At 39.4% G+C, this 21,564-nt stretch overlaps 2 protein-coding genes across 3 annotated transcripts in view; one reads left to right on the top strand and one right to left on the bottom strand.

Annotated features, from left to right (window-relative positions):
* Window positions 1-21,564, top strand: part of LOC128697282 (zinc finger protein 271-like) — a 193,557-nt gene that overhangs the window by 77,393 nt on the left and 94,600 nt on the right. The window lies entirely within an intron of this gene.
* The window catches only part of mRpS5 (mitochondrial ribosomal protein S5), a 54,784-nt gene that overhangs the window by 7,779 nt on the left and 25,441 nt on the right, over window positions 1-21,564 (bottom strand). Inside the window, exons 7-9 of one of the 2 annotated variants that reach the window (XM_053787329.2) lie at window positions 21,105-21,260; window positions 14,130-14,246; window positions 12,976-13,907 (exon numbers count right to left, since the gene is read on the bottom strand). In XM_053787329.2, coding sequence (XP_053643304.2) covers window positions 13,836-13,907; window positions 14,130-14,246; window positions 21,105-21,260 — 345 coding nt within the window. In that variant the 3' untranslated portion in view covers window positions 12,976-13,835. Of the gene's footprint in view, window positions 1-12,975; window positions 13,908-14,129; window positions 14,247-21,104; window positions 21,261-21,564 lie in introns of those variants that run through there. The other variant, XM_070094862.1, reaches the window with a different exon arrangement.

Genomic DNA, 21,564 nt, shown 5'->3' with positions numbered 1-21,564 from the left:
CCACAAACTCTGATGATACTTTTCGCACTCCCCTCAGCCCTTTCTAGTTCAGTCTCTAGCTGCCCTTTACCCTTTCACCATCCACTACCCCGCTGTTATCCGTAACCTATTACTCATCCATCTCCCTTTTGCCACCTGATGCCCTCGCTTCCTTCCTGCCCTGCAGCGCTGTATAGTCCTTGTGGCTTAGCGCTTCTTTTTGATTATAATAATAATGCAGTACTAAGCCATGAGCTGAGCTCATTCTGATAAGCTGTGAGCAGTATATTTGGGCCTAGATATGAGAGAATGGGTCTACACAGTAAGTGTGCATCATATTAAAAAATCCTGCAGCACGCAGTGCATAATGAGAAAAAACTGCGAGTTTTTGGTCTAAAACAGCAACTTCGTGGTGTATTTTCGTATGGTTTTTATGGCTGTTCTCGGTTTCTTGGTTCCATTTGATAGAATAGAAGATATATTAGAGAGAGAGAAGATTTTGATTAGTTTCAGAAGTGAAAATGCTCGAAATTGAGCTCAAAGTAGCGGAAATGTTCAATTTTTGTCGATATTCAAGAGTAAACAAATCACGTCACTCGTCTAATACACATCCAGCTGGTGGGTCTAATATGCATTCACAGATGTGCTGATATTTATACAATTACAATACTTCATAAAAGTAAATCTTTATTTTTTGTATGAATAAGAATTCAAAATGGAATTCATGTGTAAAGCCTAGGAATATAACTAATGAATAGAGCAAATGTTATTTTAGTGCCATGAATGCCTGCATTGTTTAATCTGGACCTTCTTTTGAAATTGGAATATTTTGAAATCTGTGTGAAATTGGCCAGATTACCAATTTCTGATCACTTTATTTGATAGTTGAAATAGTCGACTGGGCAGTTTTAAGGGCTCAATCGATAAAATGAAAGACACACTAGTGAAATAGTTAAGAATTTGGTTGACTGGAACAATGTAACTGGCCTTAAAATACGACTCAAAGTTGGCAAAATCACTGTTGCGTAAATATCGCCAACACAGTAAAATCTGCAAAGGTGCAATTTTGTCAGATTTCCATCAAATTTCATACTTTTGGTTTCGTTACCTTCAAAAAAACGATTGTCTATCATTTTTTTTTTTTGGGGGGGGGGGAGGAGGCAGATTCTTGGACAAAAGAGCAATTCTTCGATCAGGGGTCTGGACAATGAAAGGGTTGAAGGCCTTTGTTAATAACACTGTACATGGTACTTTCATAAAATACTGTAATGGATAAACACTGCAAATCCAAGGAAAATTGAAGATAAACTGATTTTATTTTTATTATAATAAAAAATAAACTCTAAACCACAAGGGCTATACAGGAAGATAAACTGATGGCACATGAGCATGCATGCAGACAATAACAAACTGACAGGCTGAGTCACCAGCCGTTGATAAAAATGAAAATGGATGAGTCCAGGACGAAGCCCAGACCAGACAAACTTGCTAGAGTTAATTCATTTTATCAGGAGGTACGACCAGATTGGACAGTCATGCTGTATAGCAGATTTGGTTCTCTTCATGGCTATTTTAATCAGAGAGCCTTCCTTATTTCACCTAACCTTCTTTACTACATCTGTGTTTTTTGATGGGATGGATAGGAAAGCAATGTGGCAGATGTTGCAAGGGTATAGAATATGTGATAGGTCACTGAAAGCAGTTACAAGTTTTTACAAGGAATATGAGGTTCAGGTTAAGGTATGTAGACAAGAGGGAGACTATTTCCCAGTAAAAGTTGGCCTTAGAATGGGGTGCATGATGTCACCACAGTTGTTCAATATATTTATAAGTTGGGTTATAAGAGAAGTGAATGTTTGGGTTTTGGGAAGAGGTGTTAGATTAAAAGATAAATAATCGAACACAAAGTGGGAGGTGTTACAGTTTTTTTGATGCTGGGAATCCGTAGCATGGACATTAGGAGGTGGTGCAAGGTTTCTAAACATGTTATCCAGAGGGCTGAGGAGGGGTTGAGATGGTTCGAACATTTAGAGAGGTTGGAATGAAACAGAATGACTTGGAGGGTGTATAAATCTTTAGTGGAAAGAAGACAGGGTAGGGGTCATCGTAGGAAAGTTGGAGGGAGGGGGTAAAGGAGGTTTTTGTGTGTGCAAGTGGAGGCAAATGGTTTTTATGACCTGACATGCTGTTGGAGTGTGAGCAAAGTAACATTGATGAAAGGATTCAGAAAAATCAATTAGTCCTGGAGATGGGAAGTACAGTGCCTGCATTCTGAAGGGGTGGAGATATGTTGCAGGTTTTTTAATTGTAGCTTCAGCATGCCTCTGGCAAGACAGTGATGGAGTGAGCGAATGATTTTATTGGATTACCCAGTGAGTGAGTGATGATTTTATTGGATCACCCAGCCTTGGTGAGAGATGGCTGATGTATTAATAAAACAAAAAATAAAACTCAAGAAGGCCTCCTAAAATCAGCTTAAAAATTTTAATGCTTGTACATGGTAGCTAAGACCAGATTCTAGGAAGAACTGGAATATACATGTGCCCTATTACCAAAGTTGGTGAACCAGTTCCCAGCATCCCAAAATGGCTAGAATAACTTCCAAAAATCCAGTGACATAGCTTCAAATGTTCAAAAAAGCGATGCCTCTTAATTCAATAATGGCAGATCTGTACAGTTGCAGATCTGACTATTTTATGTAAAATAGTGTGAAATTTTTATTCCCGTTAAATAAATTTTAATTTACCTCTTCTAAATGGCTTCGATATTTAACCCTTTGACTATCGCAACCCCTAATCCTGAAGTGTCTACTGATGTCGCAAAATATTTGAAAAAAAAAAAATCCTATTAAATGATAGAGAATCTTTTCCCAATGATAATGACACCAAAAGTACGAAATTTGATGGAATTACGTTCTCTCGAATTTAGCGACCTCAGGCACATTCACGCATCGGCGATTTCACCCAATTTGAGCCTTATTTTCGGTCGGTTCCATTGTTCCAGTCCGCCCAACTCATAGCTATTTCTTTAGAACTACATTTGTTCTATCGACTGAGTACAAGAAACCACCCATTTACCGATTTCAACTATCCAATAAAGTGGTCAGAAATTGGCAATTTAGCCAATTTCATGCAAATTAAAAAAATGTCAATTTCAAAATAGGCCCCAGAATGAACAATGCGGACATTCCTGGCACTAAAATAAAATTTTCTCTGTTCATCAGTCACGTCTCCAGGCCCCTGTTATAATACTCGTGGTTTCTATTTTGAATTTTTATTCACACAAAAAAATAGATTTACCGTTATACAGACTACTGCAATATTTTAATAATTGTATAAATAATGTCAACCCATTCATGACTGCATATTAGAATGGCTAGTTGGACATTTATTGGACACTAATTGTTTACTCTCGAACATCGGCAAAAATCGAACATTTCTGCAACTTTGAGCTCCATTTCAAGGTCATTTTCATAGTAAAACCAATCAAAATCACTTCTATTTCTATAATACGTTTCCCATTCTATCAAATGAGACCAAGAAAGCAAGAATACAACCATAAATACTATACAAAAATACACCTCAAAGTCGCCATTTTAATCCAAAAACACGGTCAGAGTTTTTTTCTCATTAAGCACTGCATGCTGCAAAATTTTTTTTATGCTGCACACACTGACCACACAGACCCATTCTTTTGCATGTAGGCCTACCAGCTTTCTCCTGTTTGATTTGAAGCCGCTGGAATTTTTGAGTATACTATATATGTCAAACACATTGGCTTGTAAGACCTATATATATATATATATATCCAAAACAGTCAAAGGGTTAATGGCTGGTGCATCTTATGACCAGGATAGTATTCAATAAGTTTTATTTATGAGCAAGAAAATTTATTGTAGTAAATTAATTAAAAAAAAAACTTGGAATAATGGAATCTGTCCCACAACTTGAGAATGATTCATCTGACTGGCTTCAAATTTTCACCAATTAAGTGGTTTCTTGAATGCAAGGTTCATGCAGTTATAGGGTGGCTGAAGTCCCAATTTGCCAATTTTATTGAATAAATAATGATGCTCATTTATATTCAATAATTAACCCTTTGACTGTTTTGGTCGTATATATACATCTTACGAGCCACCGTTTTTGACGTAAATATACTCATAAATTCTAGCGGCTTCAAATCAAGCAGGAGAAAGCTGGTAGGCCCACATGTGAGAGAATGGATCTGTGTGGTCAGTGTGCACCATATAAAAAAAAAAAATCCTGCACCACGCAGTGCATAATGAGAAAAAAAAACTCTGACCATTCTTGTGGTCTATTTTTGTATAGTATTTATGGTTGTATTCTCGTTTTCTTGGTCTCATTTGATAGAATGGAAAACATATTATAGAAATAGAGGTGACTTTGATTATTTTTACTATGAAAAAACCTTGAAATGGAGCTCAAAATAGGGGAAATGTTTGATTTTTGCTGATGTTCAAAAGTAAACAAATGATGTCATTGTCCAATAAATGTCCAACTAGCCATTCTAATATGCAGTCATGAATGGGTTGACATTATTTATACAATTATTACAATATTGCAGTAGTCTGCATAACAGTAAATCTTCTATTTTTTGTTTGAATAAAAATTCAAAACAGAAAGCAAGAGTAATATCAGAGGGACCTGGAGACATGACTGATGAACAAAGAAAATGTTATTTTAGAGCCAGGAATGTCTGCATTGTTCATTCTGAAGCCTATTTTGAAATTCATATTTTTTAATTTTCGTAAAATTGGCCAAATTGCAAATTTCTGACCATGTTATTGCATAGTTAAAATTGGTAAATGGGCAGTTTCTTGTACTCAATTGATAGAAAAAATGGAGTTCTAAAGAAATAGCTATGAGTTTGGTCGACTGGAACAATGGAATTAGCCGAAAATGGGCTCAAAGTGGGCGAAATCACCAATTTGTAAATATTGCCGAGGTCGCTAACTTTGCGAGAGCGTAATTCTGTCAGTTTCCCATCATGTTTCATTCTTTTGGTGTCATTACCATCCGGAAAAGATTCTCTATCATTTCATAAGATTTTTTTTGTTTTTTTTCAAAATTTTTTTGATACCAGGAGTCACTTCAGGATTTGGGGTTTCAGCAGTCAAGGGGTTAAGCAGGGTGACCAGAAAAAGAAGAAACATTTCTATAATCATTCACTCCATTACTGTCTTGCCGGAGGCAAGACAGCAATGGAATGAATGAGTGCCAATTTGCCAGTTTTTAAACAAATTTTAATGAAAAAAGAAACTAGGTAGGGGTGTGTAGACCAAGTGTTTACAATGAAATATATATGTGAACAATATTTAGATAAGGGGAAAGAGGTTTTTGTGGCATTTATGGATTTGGAAAAGGCGTATGACATGGTGGATAGGGGGGGGGCAATGTGGCAGATGTTGCAGGTGTATGAAATAGGTTATTGAAAGCAGTAAAGAGTTTTTATGAGGATAGTGAGGCTCAGGTTAGATAATGTAGTAGAGAGGGAGATTATTTCCCAGTAAAATTAGGCCTTAGACAAGGGTGTGTGATGTCATAGAGATTGTTCAATATATTTATAGATGGGGTTGTAAGAGAAGTGTATCTGCGAGTCTTGGCAAGAGGTGTGGGGTTAAAAGATAAAGAATCAAAGTGGGAGTTGTCACAGTTGCTCTTTGCTGATGACACTGTGCTTTTGGGAGATTCTGAAGAGAAGTTGCAGAGGTTGGTGGATGAATTTGGTAGGGTATGTAAAAGAAGGAAATTAAGTGAATATAGGAAAGAGTAAGGTGATGAGGATAAAAAGATAAGTGATGAAAGATTGGATATGAGATTGGAGCAAGAGAATATGGAGGAGGTGAATGTATTCAGATATTTGGGAGTGGACGTGTTAGCAGATGGGTCTATGAAGGATGACGTGAATGACAGAATTGATGAGGGAAAAAGGGTGAACAGTGCACTTAGGAATCTGTGGAGACGAAGAACTTTCTGTGGAAGCAAAGAGGGGAATGTATTAGAGTATAATTATACCAACACTGGGTGTGAAGCACGAGTGGCGATTGTCGCAATGAGGAGAAGGATGGAGGCAGTGGAGATGTCTTGTTTGAGGGAAATGTGTGGTGTGAATATAATGCAGAGAATTCATAGTTAGGACATTAGGAGGAGGTGAGGGATTATCAAAACTATTACACAGAAGGCTGAGGAGGGGTTGTTGAAGTGGTTCGGACATGTAGAGAGAATGGAATGAAACAGAATAACTTTGAGAGTGTATAAACCTGTAGTGGAGGGAAGGTGGGGTAGGGGTCGGCCTAGGAAAGGTTGGAGGGAGGGGTTAAAGGAGGTTTCATGTGCGAGGGGCTTGGACTTCCAGCAAGCGTGCGTGAGCATATTTGATAAGAGTGAGTGGAGACAAATGGATTTTAATACTTGACGTGCTATAGGAGTGTGAGCAATGTAACATTTATGGAGGGATTCAGGGAAACCAGCAGGCTGGACTTGAGTCCTGGATGTGGGAAGTACAGTGTCTGCACTCTGAAGGAGCAGCATTAATGTTGCAGTTTTAGAAGTAGTGTAAGCACCCCTCTGGCAAGACAGTGATGGAGTGAATGATGAAAGTTTTTCTTTTTTGGGCCACTCTGCCTTGGTGGCAATTGGTCGATGTGTTAATAAGAAAAAAATTTTCCTATTTTAAAAATTTCTCGGACACATTTTAGTTTTTTTTTTTTCCAAATATTCAGTTATAACTTGAGAATGCTTTATTCAATCTGCTTCAAATTTTCAACACTGGTGTAGTGTATCTTGGACAAGAATCACAGGACTATTTGCATGTGTGGGTGCCCTATGGACAATGTTACCTAGGCCATTCCCAGCATTTGTTTCTGTGTAGTAGGTTGGTAGACAGCAACCACCCAGGGAAGCACTACCGTCCTGCCATATGACTGTGAAACATAAACCTGTAACTGTTTTACATGATGGTAGGATTGCTGGTGTCTTTTTCTGACTCATAAACACGCTAGATAACTGGGATATCTTCCTACTCCTACTTACACTTTGATCACACTTCACAGACATGCACATGCATATATATATACATACATCTTGGTTTTTCTCCTTTTTCTAAATAGTTCTTGTTCTTCTTTATTTCTTCTATTGTCCATGATGAAGTGGAAAAGAATCTTTCCTCCGTAAGCCATGCGTGTCGTATGAGGCGACTAAAATGCCGGGAGCAATGGGCTAGTAACCCCTTCTCCTGTAAACATTTACTAAACAAGAGAAGAAGAAAAACTTTATAAAACTGGAATGCTTGAATGTGCGTGGATGTAGTGTGGATGACAAGAAACAGATGATTGCTGATGTTATGAATGAAAAGAAGTTGGATGTCCTGGCCCTAAGCGAAACAAAGCTGAAGGGGGTAGGGAGTTTCGGTGGGAGGAAATAAATGGGATTAAATCTGGAGTATCTGAGAGAGTTAGAGCTAAGGAAGGGGTAGCAATAATGTTGAAGGATCAGTTATGGAAGGAATAGAGAGAATATGAATGTGTAAATTCAAGGATTATGTGGATTAAAGTAAAGGTTGGATGCGAAAAGTGGGTCATAATAAGTGTGTATGCGCCTGGAGGAGAGAGGATTGTAGAGGAGAGAGAGTTTGGGAGATGTTAAGTGAATGTATACAAACCTTTGAACCAAGTGAGAGAGTAATTGTGATAGGAGACCTGAATGCTAAAGTTGGGGTGCCAGGTGTAAATGATAATGGGAGCCCTTTGAACTTTGTATAGAAAGGGTTTAGTTATAGGTAATACATATTTTAAGAAAAAGAGGATAAATAAGTATACAAGATATGATGAAGGGCGAAATGACAGTAGTTTGTTGGATTATGTTATTTTTTTTATTTTTTATTAGCACACTGGCCGATTCCCACCAAGGCAGAGTGGCCCGAAAAAGAAAAACTTTCACCATCATTCACTCCATCACTGTCTTGCCAGAAAGGTGCTTTACACTTCCGTTTTTAAGCTGCAGCATTAACAGTAGATAAGACTGTTGAGTAGACTTCAGGATGTACATGTTTATAGAGGGGCCACAGATATATCAGATCACTTTCTAGTTGTAGCTACACTGAGAGTAAAAGGTAGATGGGATACAAGGAGAATAGAAGCATCAGGGAAGAGAGAGATGAAGGTTATCAACTAAAAGAGGAGGCAGTTAGGGTAAGATATAAACAGCTATTGGAGGATAGATGGGCTAATGAGAGCATAGGCAATGGGGTCGAAGAGGTATGGGGTAGGTTTAAAAATGTAGTGTTAGTGTTCAGCAGAAGTTTATGGTTACAGGAAAGTGGGTGCGGGAGGGAAGAGGAGCGATTGGTGGAATGATGATGTAAAGAGAGTAGTATGGGAGAAAAAGTTAGCATATGAGAAGTTTTTACAAAGTAGAAGTGATGCAACTTGGGAAGAGTATATGGAGAAAAAGAGAGAGGTTAAGAGGGTGGTGAAGCAATGTAAAAAAGAGAGCAAATGAGAGAGTGGGTGAGATGTTATCAACAAATTTTGTTGAAAATAAGAAAAAGTTTTGGAGTGAGATTAACAAGTTAAGGAAGCCTAGAGAACAAATGGATTTGTCAGTTAAAAATAGGCGAGGAGAGTTATTAAATGGAGAGTTAGAGGTATTGGGAAGATAGAGGGAATATTTTGAGGAATTGTTAAATGTTGATGAAGATAGGGAAGCTGTGATTTCATGTATAGGGCAAGGAGGAACAACATCTTGTAGGAGTGAGGAAGAGCCAGTTGTGAGTGTGGAGGAAGTTCATGAGGCATTAGGTAAAATGAAAGGGGGTAAGGCAGCTGGGATTGATGGGATAAAGATAGAAATGTTAAAAGCAGGTGGGGATATAGTTTTGGAGTGGTTGGTGCTATTATTTAATAAATGTATAGAAGAGGGTAAGGTACCTAGGGACTGGCAGAGAGCATGCATAGTTCCTTTGTATAAAGGCAAGGGGGACAAAAGAGAGTGCAAAAATTATAGGGGGATAAGTCTGTTGAGTATACCTGGTAAAGTGTATGGTAGAGTTATTATTGAAAGAATTAAGAGTAAGACGGAGAATAGGATAGCAGATGAACAAGGAGGCTTTAGGAAAGGTAGGGGGTGTGTGGACCAGGTGTTTACAGTGAAACATATAAGTGAACAGTATTTAGATAAGGCTAAAGAGGTTTTTGCGGCATTTATGGATTTGGAAAAGGCATTTGACAGGGTGGATAGGGGGACAATGTGGCAGATCTTGCAGGTGTATGGTATGGGAGGTAGGTTACTGAAAGCAGTGAAGAGTTTTTACGAGGATAGTGAGGCTCAAGTTAGAGTATGTAGGAAAGAGGGAGTTTATTTCCCAGTAAAAGTAGGCCTTAGACAAGGATGTGTGATGTCACCATGGTTGTTTAATATATTTATAGATGGGGTTGTAAGAGAAGTAAATGTGAGGGTCTTGGCAAGAGGCATGGAGTTAAAAGATAAAGAATCACACATAAAGTGGGAGTTGTCAGTTGCTCTTTGCTGATGACACTGTGCTCTTGGGAGATTCTGAAGAGAAGTTGCAGAGGTTGGTGGATGAATTTGGTAGGGTATGTAAAAGAAGAAAATTAAAAGTGAATACAGGAAAGAGTAAGGTTATGAGGATAACAAAAAGATGAAAGATTGGATATCGAATTGGAGGGAGAGGTGAATGTATTCAGATATTCGGGAGTGGACGTGTCAGCAGATGGGTCTTTGAAAGATGAGGTGAATCATAGAAATGATGAGGGGAAAAGGGTGAGCAGTGCACTTAGGAGTCTGTGGAGACAAAGAACTTTGTCCTTGGAGGCAAAGAGGGGAATGTATGAGAATATAGTTTTACCAATGCTCTTATATGGGTGTGAAGCATGGGTGATGAATGTTGCAGCAAGGAGAAGGCTGGAGGCAGTGGAGATGTCATGTCTGAGGGCAATGTGTGGTGTGAATATAATGCAGAGAATTCGTAGTTTGGAAGTTAGGAGGAGGTGCGGGATTGCCAAAACTGTTGTCCAGAGGGCTGAGGAAGGGTTGTTGAGGTGGTTCGGACATGTAGAGAGAATGGAGCGAAACAGAATGACTTCAGGAGTGTATCAGTCTGTAGTGGAAGGAAGGCGGGGTAGGGGTTGGCCTAGGAAAGGTTGGAGGGAGGAGGTAAAGGAGGTTTTGTGTGCGAGGGGCTTCGACTTCCAGCGGGCATGCGTGAGCGTGTTTGATAGGAGTGAATGGGGAAAAATGGTTTTTAATACTTGACGTGCTGTTGGAGTGTGAGCAAAGTAACATTTATGAAGGGGTTCAGGGAAACCGGCAGGCCGGACTTGAGTCCTGGAGATGGGAAGTACAGTGCCTGCACTCTGAAGGAGGGGTGTTAATGTTGCAGTTTAAAAACTGTAGTGTAAAGCACCCTTCTGGCAAGACAGTAATGGAGTGAATGATGGTGAAAGTTTTTCTTTTTTGGGCCACCCTGCCTTGGTGGGAATCGGCCAGTGTGCTAATAAAAAAAATAATTGGAGAAAACCTCCATTTATAGATTCCAAAATTTCAACATTTGTGTATTGTTAATGGAGCATGTAGATACCATTTTGCCACTTTTAATCTCAAGATGGTACATTTTACTCCAAAAAAAAAAAAACCCTATCATGTATCTTAAGTATTCTACAGAGAGGGAGCCTATACATGGGGGGTTATCGCATAGTTGCTGAAGACAGTGGATGTAACCCCACTCCATAAAGTTGGCAGGAAAGCAATAGCAAAGAATTATATACTGACAGCACTAACATCTTAAATTATAAAAATCTTTGAAAGGGTTCTAAGAAGCAAGATTGCCAATTACTTGATACTCAACAGCTGCACAACCCACAGCAGCATGGGTTTAGAGGAGGTTGCTCCTGTCTCTTGCAACTACTGGACCACTGCAATGTGGTCTTGGATGCACTGGAGGACAAACAAAATGCAGCTGTAGTATACACAGGCATTGCACAACCCTTCAACAAGCATGACCATGGTGTAGTAGCACACAAAGGAAAAATTGGAAAATTGGGCAGATGAATCTTTGCTTCCTAACCAACAAAATGCAAAGTGTAATAGTAAACAGAGTTAAGTCAAAGGCTGCCACAGTGAAAAAGCTCATCAACATGCTTTTCCTCATTCTAATATCTGATATAAACATGTATGTAAACCATTTGCTGATTACACCAGAATCTGCATGAGTGCCATCCATTGAGGACACTGTAAATCTCCAAGCAAATATAAACGAAGTCTTACAATGAGCCACAGAAAACATGATGCTCAATGTGAACAATTTTCAGTTACTCTATTATGGAAAACTTGAGGAAATAAAAACAGTAGACCCCGGTTTTCGTAACTAATCCATTCCAGAAGGTTGGCCTAAATCCAAAATGACCTAAAACCGAAGTAATATTTCCCATAAGAAATATTGTAAATGTAATTAACCTCTTTCAGATACCCAAAAATTACATTTTATACAGAATAACTATAGTTTTGCATACAAAAAACAATGAGAAATAAATATAAATGACCAATTTTAATGATAAATGAACATACCTTCATTGAAGACTCTTGTTGGCGAGTAGTATTTATTTGTAGTCCCAGAGGGACTACATCCCAGGCATATAGCTACATACACTGCGGCCTACAGCCACATTATTATCATCGACATACTATATTCATCGAGTTTAATCGTTTCTAACAACTACCTCTAGATGCCATCATAAACAAAGGGAGAAGTAATGAATAATTCATGCCGAGAATTGTAAACAAAAGCCTTATGTACCATTAAGGGCATTTACTTGGCTAATGCAGATTCATACACATTTTTTCTGAAGCTGGACCAGAGAAAATATAATGTTTACCCTCCACTCGACCCCTTAATAACATATAAACATTGCATGTATATATGCTATGTAACGTGTTTCTTACATAATTTTGAAGAAAATATCATAGATGGATTAATGAAAATGTCTATATTAATGTAAAATAAGACATTTAATGTGCCCCAGAGTGAGTCACGAACGTATGAGTGGCCCAGGTGAACAAGTCTGGTACGATCGATTTCTGAGCCCATATACGAAACCAGGGGGAAATTTCGCCAAAAAGTGGTCAAAATCCGAATTGCACGAAAACTGGGGTACACTGTACAGAATGAAGAATAAAGCAAATTCTAACCACACAATAAAGCAAAAAAACTAAAATGAAGGACTTAAGAGTGATAATGTATGAGGATCTCACCTTTCATTATCACAACTGCAGAGAAAAATGATAGGATGAATGACAAGGCCCTTCAAAAAAAGGGATGCTAAGCCAATGATCTTTAAGCCACTTGTTCTCTCTAGGCTGGAGTACTGCTGTATACTAACAGCCCCTTTTAAGGCAGGCAAAGTTGAAGATCTGGAGAATATACACTGCACATATAGGTTCAGTCAAGCACCTTCATTTTTGGGAATGTATGAAGTCCCTTGACCTGTACTCCTTGCAACACAGGCAAGAAAGATACATCATAATTTGCACCTAGCAAATACTAGAGGGGTTAGTCCCAAATCCCTCCTTACAAAAACAAACAACTGGGCAGATGGTACATCATACCCCCAATGAAAAGCATGGGAGCTATGAGTATACAGAAAACACAATAAATGTCAGGCTGTGGTTCATACACTGGATTGCACAAAGCCAGCAGTAACAGCCTGGCTGATCTGACCCTGATCCACCAGGATGCCTGGCCATGAACTGAAGCCACGTGAGTGTTGACCCTTGGTATATCATCTAGGTAGAATCCAAGTACATTACTAAATTATTTTTGCCTTGATTCTGGTGAAAGCTCTTGATCCAAGGAACTAGAATTATCCTGCCCTTATTTGAACTGAATATGAATACAGCTCATTCCACAGGCACTGTATTACCCCTACTGGTTTAGGACTTACCACTGATTAAAATACAACTGTGAACAGCATCAATCTTTAATGACTGAGTCATCTCACAAAATGGATGAAAAATTTCTTGGTTTTAAACTGTGTTGGTGAACATACTGTTGGATTCTGTGCAATAACTAGCAAATGCCTCTTCTACTTAACTTGAAACTTTTAGTGCTGATGTGTTCTCCTCAATGGAAGCTTTGCCTTGATTTTAAGTTGTGTAAAAACTGAAGAATGTGACTTATTTCTAATCAGAAGAGACAGAGCTAAATCTACATAACATTCATTTAATAAATCATAATTAGTTACGAGAACTACATACATCATGTGATAACTTTTTTTTTTTTCTCCTCAACAAGTCGGCCGTCTCCCACCGAGGCAGGGTGACTCAAAAAAGAAAGAAAATCCCCAAAAAGAAAATACTTTCATCATCATTCAACATTTTCACCTCACTCACACATAATCACTGTTTTTGCAGAGGTGCTCAGGATACAACAGTTTAGAAACATATATGTATAAAGATACACAACAAACTGCCAACTCTTCAATACTTAATTGTACTAGAAAATTATGCCACACACTGTAATAATCTTTCCCCATGCATTGACAAACAGGATCATGCAGTGATCTGCTTATTAAAAAAGGATAGAAAAATAAATATAGCACAACATAATTAGTGTTTAGGATATTGGTAGTTTGGAGGGACGTCTAAACTGTCGTATCTGAGCGCCTCTGCAAAGACAGTGATTATGTATGGTGATGGTGAAAGTGTTGAATGATGATGAAAGTTTTTTTCTTTCTTTTTGTTTTTTTTTGGGTCACCTTGCCTCAGTGTGGAAAAAAAAATAAAATAAATATAAGCGGGTAGGTAGTAGATTCACTGGTACAATCACCTGGCCCAGGCCTTTTCTAAGAGGTGGCCCGGCCTTGGCTTCCCTTCGTGGGAGTGTTTCAGACCAGTCTGCCATGGGAGAAAATACAGGTGTAGATAATACAGCTGCACAATAAATAGTAATGTAGATTATTTTAATACATTTAATATACCTGGCCTTGGGCCAGGCAGAATATTAACTGAAGAATGTGGCAATATTGAAGAACCTAAAGCACACTGATCAGTCAACCTAAAGTTGCATGATCAAAATGCCTCACTGTCTGGTGGTTGACTAACAATTGTCTGCCTCACCTTCTGGTGGTTGCGACGTCTGGCATACTTCTTCAGGTATATTTCATAGCTTGGCAACTTTTCATATGGTGCAGGGTACTTCTTTTTCACCAATTGCACCTTTCCATCCATTATGTGCTGCAACAAAAACATTACATACTGTAATCTAACAAAAAATTTCATTCTCTCACAAACGCACAAAGTAATAAAAAGCATACATACACCATATCCCCCCACACTAAGAAAGTAGAATGGGTCCATGAACTAAGATGGATTAAGGTGACACTGATGGAAGCTGAAGACCCAGCTCAACCATAATGAATGTAGAAACTTTTTTACTCACAGCTGGTTGAAATATGGAATAATTTGCTTGAGGTAGTGGTAGAGTAACTTAATGCACAACTTCAAGAGTAGATATGGTAGTGTCAGGTGGACACAAAAATATAAAGTATGTAAAAAATCACCGAACAGACTGTTGTCAAACCCCAGGCTCAGTTAATATCACTGTTATAACTATTACCATGATTATTAAAATTATCAGTGGTATCATTGTTGGCTATTATTATTACGAATATCATCAAATATTAGGGCTAAGATTTCCCATGCACAGGCAAATTCTGATTTGTCTGTTACATGACTGTTAATTCATTAGTGAAGGAATGAACTGCAGTATGCAATATGAGTGTGATATCTTGTAATACTGGTATCCCATAGCTCGATCGCTAGAGCACTCGGCTCACACACTGTGGTCCAGAGTTTGAATCTCCTCCGATATGGCTGGAAAACATTAGGGACGTGTTTCCATAAGATACCTGCTGTCCCTGTTCCTGTTCACCCATCACTTTAAAATGGGTACCTGGGTGTTAGTCGACTGGTGTGGGTCGCATCCCGGGACAAAACTAACCTAATTTGCTCAAAATGCTCAGCATAACAAGGGGCTTTCTATATAGTAGTATGTCTCTGATGTCAGCTAGGCCTGTATACCATGTACATATACTTATTAATTTTATTATTTTATTATTATCACACCGGCCGATTCCCACCAAGGCAGGGTGGCCCGAAAAAGAAAAACTTTCACCATCATTCACTCCATCACTGTCTTGCCAGAAGGGTGCTTTACACTACAGTTTTTAAACTGCAACATTAACACCCCTCCTTCAGAGTGCAGGCACTGTACTTCCCATCTCCAGGACTCAAGTCCGGCCTGCCGGTTTCCCTGAATCCCTTCATAAATGTTACTTTGCTCACACTCCAACAGCACGTCAAGTATTAAAAACCATTTGTCTCCATTCACTCCTATCAAACACGCTCACGCATGCCTGCTGGAAGTCCAAGCCCCTCGCACACAAAACCTCCTTTACCCCCTCCCTCCAACCCTTCCTAGGCCGACCCCTACCCCGCCTTCCTTCCACTACAGACTGATACACTCTTGAAGTCATTCTGTTTCGCTCCATTCTCTCTACATGTCCGAACCACCTCAACAACCCTTCCTCAGCCCTCTGGACAACAGTTTTGGTAATCCCGCACCTCCTCCTAACTTCCAAACTACGAATTCTCTGCATTATATTCACACCACACATTGCCCTCAGACATGACATCTCCACTGCCTCCAGCCTTCTCCTCGCTGCAACATTCATCACCCACGCTTCACACCCATATAAGAGCGTTGGTAAAACTATACTCTCATACATTCCCCTCTTTGCCTCCAAGGACAAAGTTCTTTGTCTCCACAGACTCCTAAGTGCACCACTCACTCTTTTTCCCTCATCAATTCTATGATTCACCTCATCTTTCATAGACCCATCCGCTGACACGTCCACTCCCAAATATCTGAATACGTTCACCTCCTCCATACTCTCTCCCTCCAATCTGATATTCAATCTTTCATCACCTAATCTTTTTGTTATCCTCATAACCTTACTCTTTCCTGTATTCACCTTTAATTTTCTTCTTTTGCACACCCTACCAAATTCATCCACCAATCTCTGCAACTTCTCTTCAGAATCTCCCAAGAGCACAGTGTCATCAGCAAAGAGCAGCTGTGACAACTCCCACTTTGTGTGTGATTCTTTATCTTTTAACTCCACGCCTCTTGCCAAGACCCTCGCATTTACTTCTCTTACAACCCCATCTATAAATATATTAAACAACCACGGTGACATCACACATCCTTGTCTAAGGCCTACTTTTACTGGGAAAAAATTCCCCTCTTTCCTACATACTCTAACTTGAGCCTCACTATCCTCGTAAAAACTCTTCACTGCTTTCAGTAACCTACCTCCTACACCATACACTTGCAACATCTGCCACATTGCCCCCCTATCCACCCTGTCATACGCCTTTTCCAAATCCATAAATGCCATACATTCTATATGCTGCATGACCCTTGTCGGTTTAGCGTGCATGAGCGTGTTAGCAGTTGGAGTGTGAGCAGGGTAATATTTAGTGAAGGGATTCAGGGAAAACGGTTAGTTTATATAGCCGGACTTGAGTCCTGGAAATGGGAAGTACAATGCCTGCACTTTAAAGGAGGGGTTTGGGATATTGGCAGTTTGGAGGGATATGTTGTGTATCTTTATACGTATATACTTCTAAACTGTTGTATTCTGAGCACCTCTGCAAAAACAGTGATTATGTGTGAGTGAAGTGAAAGTGTTGAATGATGATGAAAGTATTTTCTTTTTGGGTCACCCTGCCTTGGTGGGAGACGGCCGACTTGTTAAAAAAAAAAATATTATTATCTATACAAGGTCATGTGATTGGGTGGCATAGGTGGTGTGCTGGATGTTAGATGCATCGTCAGAGTAAAGGCAACAGAGGTTGCTTTATCTCAATGCTTATGTTGCTTCATTTCCCCACGCTTATGGGGTGCTTTAGTTGACCACTCTTAAGATGATCTCTCTTCCTGTCTTAGTATGTTTCAGACATGTGATGAGAGAAGTTATCTTGACAACTGACCGACACATTTGACATACAATTGACTGTCGATTAACACTGTAGTTACGTTCTTGAAAACTGTGCCCAAGACAAAAATGAACATCTAGGTTTTTCTCTTTTTTTCTAAATAGCTTTTGTTCTTCTTCAGTTCTTCTATTGTCCATGGGAAAGTGGAAAAGAATCTTTCCTTAATAAGCCATGCGTGTCGTATGAGCTAGTAACCCCTTCTCCTGTAGACATTTACTAAAAAAGAGAAGAAAAACTTTATAAAACTGGGATGCTTGAATGTGCGTGGATGTAGTGCAGATGACAAGAAACAGATGATTGCTGATGTTATGAATGAAAAGAAGTTGGATGTCCTGGCCCTAAGCGAAACGAAGCTGATGGGGGTAGGGGAATTTTGGTGGGGGGAAATAAATGGGATTAAATCTGGAGTATCTGAGAGAGTTAGAGCAAAGGAAGGGGTAGCAGTAATGTTGAAGGATCAGTTATGGAAGGAGAAAAGAGAATATGAATTTGTAAATTCAAGAATTATGTGGATTAAAGTAAAGGTTGGATGCGAAAAGTGGGTCATAATAAGCGTGTATGCACCTGGAGAAGAGAGGAATGTAGAGGAAAGAGAGAGATTTTGGGAGATGTTAAGTGAATGTATAGGAACCTTTGAACCAAGTGAAAGAGTAATTGTGGTAGGGGACCTGTATGCTAAAGTAGGAGAAACTTTTAGAGAGGGTGAGGTAGGTAAGTTTGGGGTGCCAGGTGTAAATGATAAAGGGAGCCCTTTGAACTTTGTATAGAAAGGGGTTTAGTTATAGGTAATACATATTTTAAGGAACAGAGGATAAATAAGTATACAAGATATGATGTAGGGCAAAATGACAGTATGTAGTTTGTTGGATTATGTATTGGTAGATAAAAGACTGTTCAGTAGACTTCAGGATGTATATGTTTATAGAGGGGCCACAGATATATCAGATCACTTTTTAGTTGTAGCTACACTGAGAGTAAAAGGTAGATGGGATACAAGGAGAATAGAAGCATCAGGGAAGAGAGTGGTGAAGGTTTATAAACTAAAAGAGGAGGCAGTTAGGGTAAGATATAAACAGTTATTGGAGGATAGATGGGCTAATGAGAGCATAGGCAATGGGGTCGAATAGGTATGGGGTAGGTTTAAAAATGTAGTGTTAGAGTGTTCAGCAGAAGTTTGTGGTTACAGGAAAGTGGAGCGATTGGTGGAATGATGATGTAAAGAGTAGTAAGGGAAAAAGTTAGCATATGAGAAGTTTTTACAAAGTAGAAGTGATGCAAGGAGGGAAGAGTATATGGAGAAAAAGAGAGGTTAAGAGAGTGGTGAAGCAATGTAAAAAGAGAGCAAATGAGAGAGTGGGTGAGATGTTATCAACAAATTTTGTTGAAAATAAGAAAAAGTTTTGGAGTGAGATTAACAAGTTAAGGAAGCCTAGAGAACAAATGGATTTGTCAGTTAAAAATAGGGGAGGAGAGTTATTAAATGGAGAGATAGAGGTATTGGGAAGATGGAGGGAATATTTTGAGGAATTGTTAAATGTTGATGAAGATAGGGAAGCTGTGATTTCGTGTATAGGGCAAGGAGGAATAACATCTTGTAGGAGTGAGGAAGAGCCAGTTGTGAGTATGGGGGTAGTTCGTGAGGCAGTAGGTAAAATGAAAGGGGGTAAGGCAGCCGGGATTGATGGGATAAAGATAGAAATGTTAAAAGCAGGTGGGGATATAGTTTTGGAGTGGTTGGTGCAATTATTTAATAAATGTATGGAAGAGGGTAAGGTACCTAGGGACTGGCAGAGAGCATGCATAGTTCCTTTGTATGAAGGCAAAGGGGACAAAAGAGAGTGCAAAAATTATAGGGGGATAAGTCTGTTGAGTATACCTGGTAAAGTGTATGGTAGATTTATTATTGAAAGAATTAAGAGTAAGACGGAGAATAGGATAGCAGATGAACAAGGAGGCTTTAGGAAAGGTAGGGGGTGTGTGGACCAGGTGTTTACAATGAAACATATAATTTTTTTTTTTTTTTTTTTTTCAACAAGTCGGCCGTCTCCCACCGAGGCAGGGTGACCCAAAAAAGAAAGAAAACAATTTTCTTCTTATTCTTTTTAGTAATCTTTACAGGAAAAGGGGTTACTAGCCCATTGTTCCCGGCATTTTAGTTGACTTTTACAACACGCATGGCTTACGGAGGAAAGATTCTTATTCCACTTCCCCATGGATATAAAAGGAAAAGTAATAAGACCAAGAACTATTAAGATAAAATCAAAGAAAACTCAGATGAGTGTGTATAAATAAATGTGTACATGTATGTGTAGTGTGACCTAAGTGTAAGTAGAAGTAGCAAGACATGCCTGTAATCTTGCATATTTATGAGACAGACAAAAGACATCAGCAATCCTACCATCATGTAAAACAATTACAGGCTTTCGTTTTACACTCACTTGGCAGGACGGTAGTACCTCCCTGGATGGTTGCTGTCTACCAACCTACTACCTACTGAAACATATAAGTGAACAGTATTTGGAAAAGGCGTATGACAGGGTGGATAGGGGGGCAATGTGGCAGATGTTGCAGGTGTATGGTGTAGGAGGTAGGTTACTGAAGGCAGTGAAGATTTTTTACGAGGATAGTGAGGCTCAAGTTACAGTATATAGGAAATGGGGAGATTATTTCCCAGTAAAAGTATGCCTTAGACAAGGATGTGTGATGTCACCGTGGTTGTTTAATATATTTATAGATGGGGTTGTAAGAGAAGTAAATGCGAGGGGTCTTGGCAAGAGGCATGGAGTTAAAAGATAAAGAATTGCACATAAAGTGGGAGTTGTCACAGCTGCTCTTTGCTGATGAAACTGTGCTCTTGGGAGATTCTGAAGAGAAGTTGCAGAGGTTGGTGGATGAATTTGGTAGGGTATGTAAAAGAAGAAAATTAAAAGTGAATACAGGAAAGAGTAAGGTTATGAGGATAACAAAATGATTAGGTGATGAAAGACTGGATATCAGATTGGAGGGAGAGAGTATGGAGGAGGTGAATGTATTCAGATATTTGGGAGTGGACGTGTCAGTGGATGGGTCTATGAAAGATGAGGTGAATCATAGAATTGATGAGGGAAAAAGGGTGAGTGGTGCACTTAGGAGTCTGTGGAGACAAAGAACTTTGTCCTTGGAGGCAAAGAGGGGAATGCATGAGAGCATAGTTTTACCAACGCTCTTATATGGGTGTGAAGCATGGGTGATGAATGTTGCAGCAAGGAGAAGGCTGGAGGCAGTGGAGATGTCATGTCTGAGGGCAATGTGTGGTGTGAGTATAATGCAGAGAATTCGTAGTTTGGAAGTTAGGAGGAGGTGCGGGATTACCGAAACTGTTGTCCAGAGGGCTGAGGAAGGGTTGTTGAGGTGGTTCGGACATGTAGAGAGAATGGAGCGAAACAGAATGACTTCAAGAGTGTATCAGTCTGTAGTGGAAGGAAGGCGGGGTAGGGGTCGGCCTAGGAAAGGTTGGAGGGAGGGGGTAAAGGAGGTTTTGTGTGCAAGGGGCTTGGATTTCCAGCAGGCATGCGTGAGCGTGTTTGATAGGAGTGAATGGAGACAAATGGCTTTTAATACTCGACGTGCTATTGGAGTGTGAGCAAAGTAACATTTATGAAGGGATTCAGGGAAACCAGCAGGCTGGACTTGAGTCCTGGAGATGGGAAGTACAGTGCCTGCACTCTGAAGGAGGGGTGTTAATGTTGCAGTTTAAAAACTGGAGTGTAAAGCACCCTTCTGGCAAGACAGTGATGGAGTGAATGATGGTGAAAGTTTTTCTTTTTCGGGCCACCCTGCCTTGGTGGGAATCGGCCAGTGCGTTAATAAAAAAAAAATTATGGGAAAAGTAGGGGTACATTTTTTGGACCCCCCAAAAAATGGCAAACAACTTTTTTGGGGTCTCCAAATCATAAAAAAAAATACAGCCTTATCACAAGAGCTACACTGCAGTATGTACAAGATATATCATACAAAAATGTCTATACCTGGAAACAGAGAACACCAACTGACCTGAGTAAAATCGAGTTCTTCATTGTTGGGTATTTCCTCCTGGGTGCGAACTTTGCCAGACTGGGGTGTTGCAACCACCTTAGGAAAATTTAAATTCTCTTTACGGAACTCCACCAAGTGTAGCTGCTTCTCATCTGCCAGCTTCTGGTGTGTTTTCTGCAAATATGTGAAGATTTGTAACTTTCAGTTATTACTAGTAACTATAGTACAACACTGCATTAATGTGGACCATTAATACAGCCTCAAGTATGTGGACTAACTGGATTCGTAAGAACATAAAAAAGGAGCACTGCAGCAGGCCTACTGTTCCACTCCTGTACTTGTTTAACCTATTTTTAAAGCTACTCAAGATTTAGCTTCAATGACACTACTTGGGAGTTTGTTCCACTCATCCACAACTCTATTACCAAACCAGTGCTTTCCTATATCCTCTCTAAATCTAAATTTTTCCAACTAGAAC

Source organism: Cherax quadricarinatus, chromosome 48 (assembly GCF_038502225.1).
Source record: "Cherax quadricarinatus isolate ZL_2023a chromosome 48, ASM3850222v1, whole genome shotgun sequence".
Taxonomy (NCBI): Eukaryota; Metazoa; Arthropoda; class Malacostraca; order Decapoda; family Parastacidae; genus Cherax; species Cherax quadricarinatus.
The sequence above is the reverse complement of the archived record's forward strand: the minus strand, read 5'-3'. Positions and strand labels throughout refer to the sequence as shown.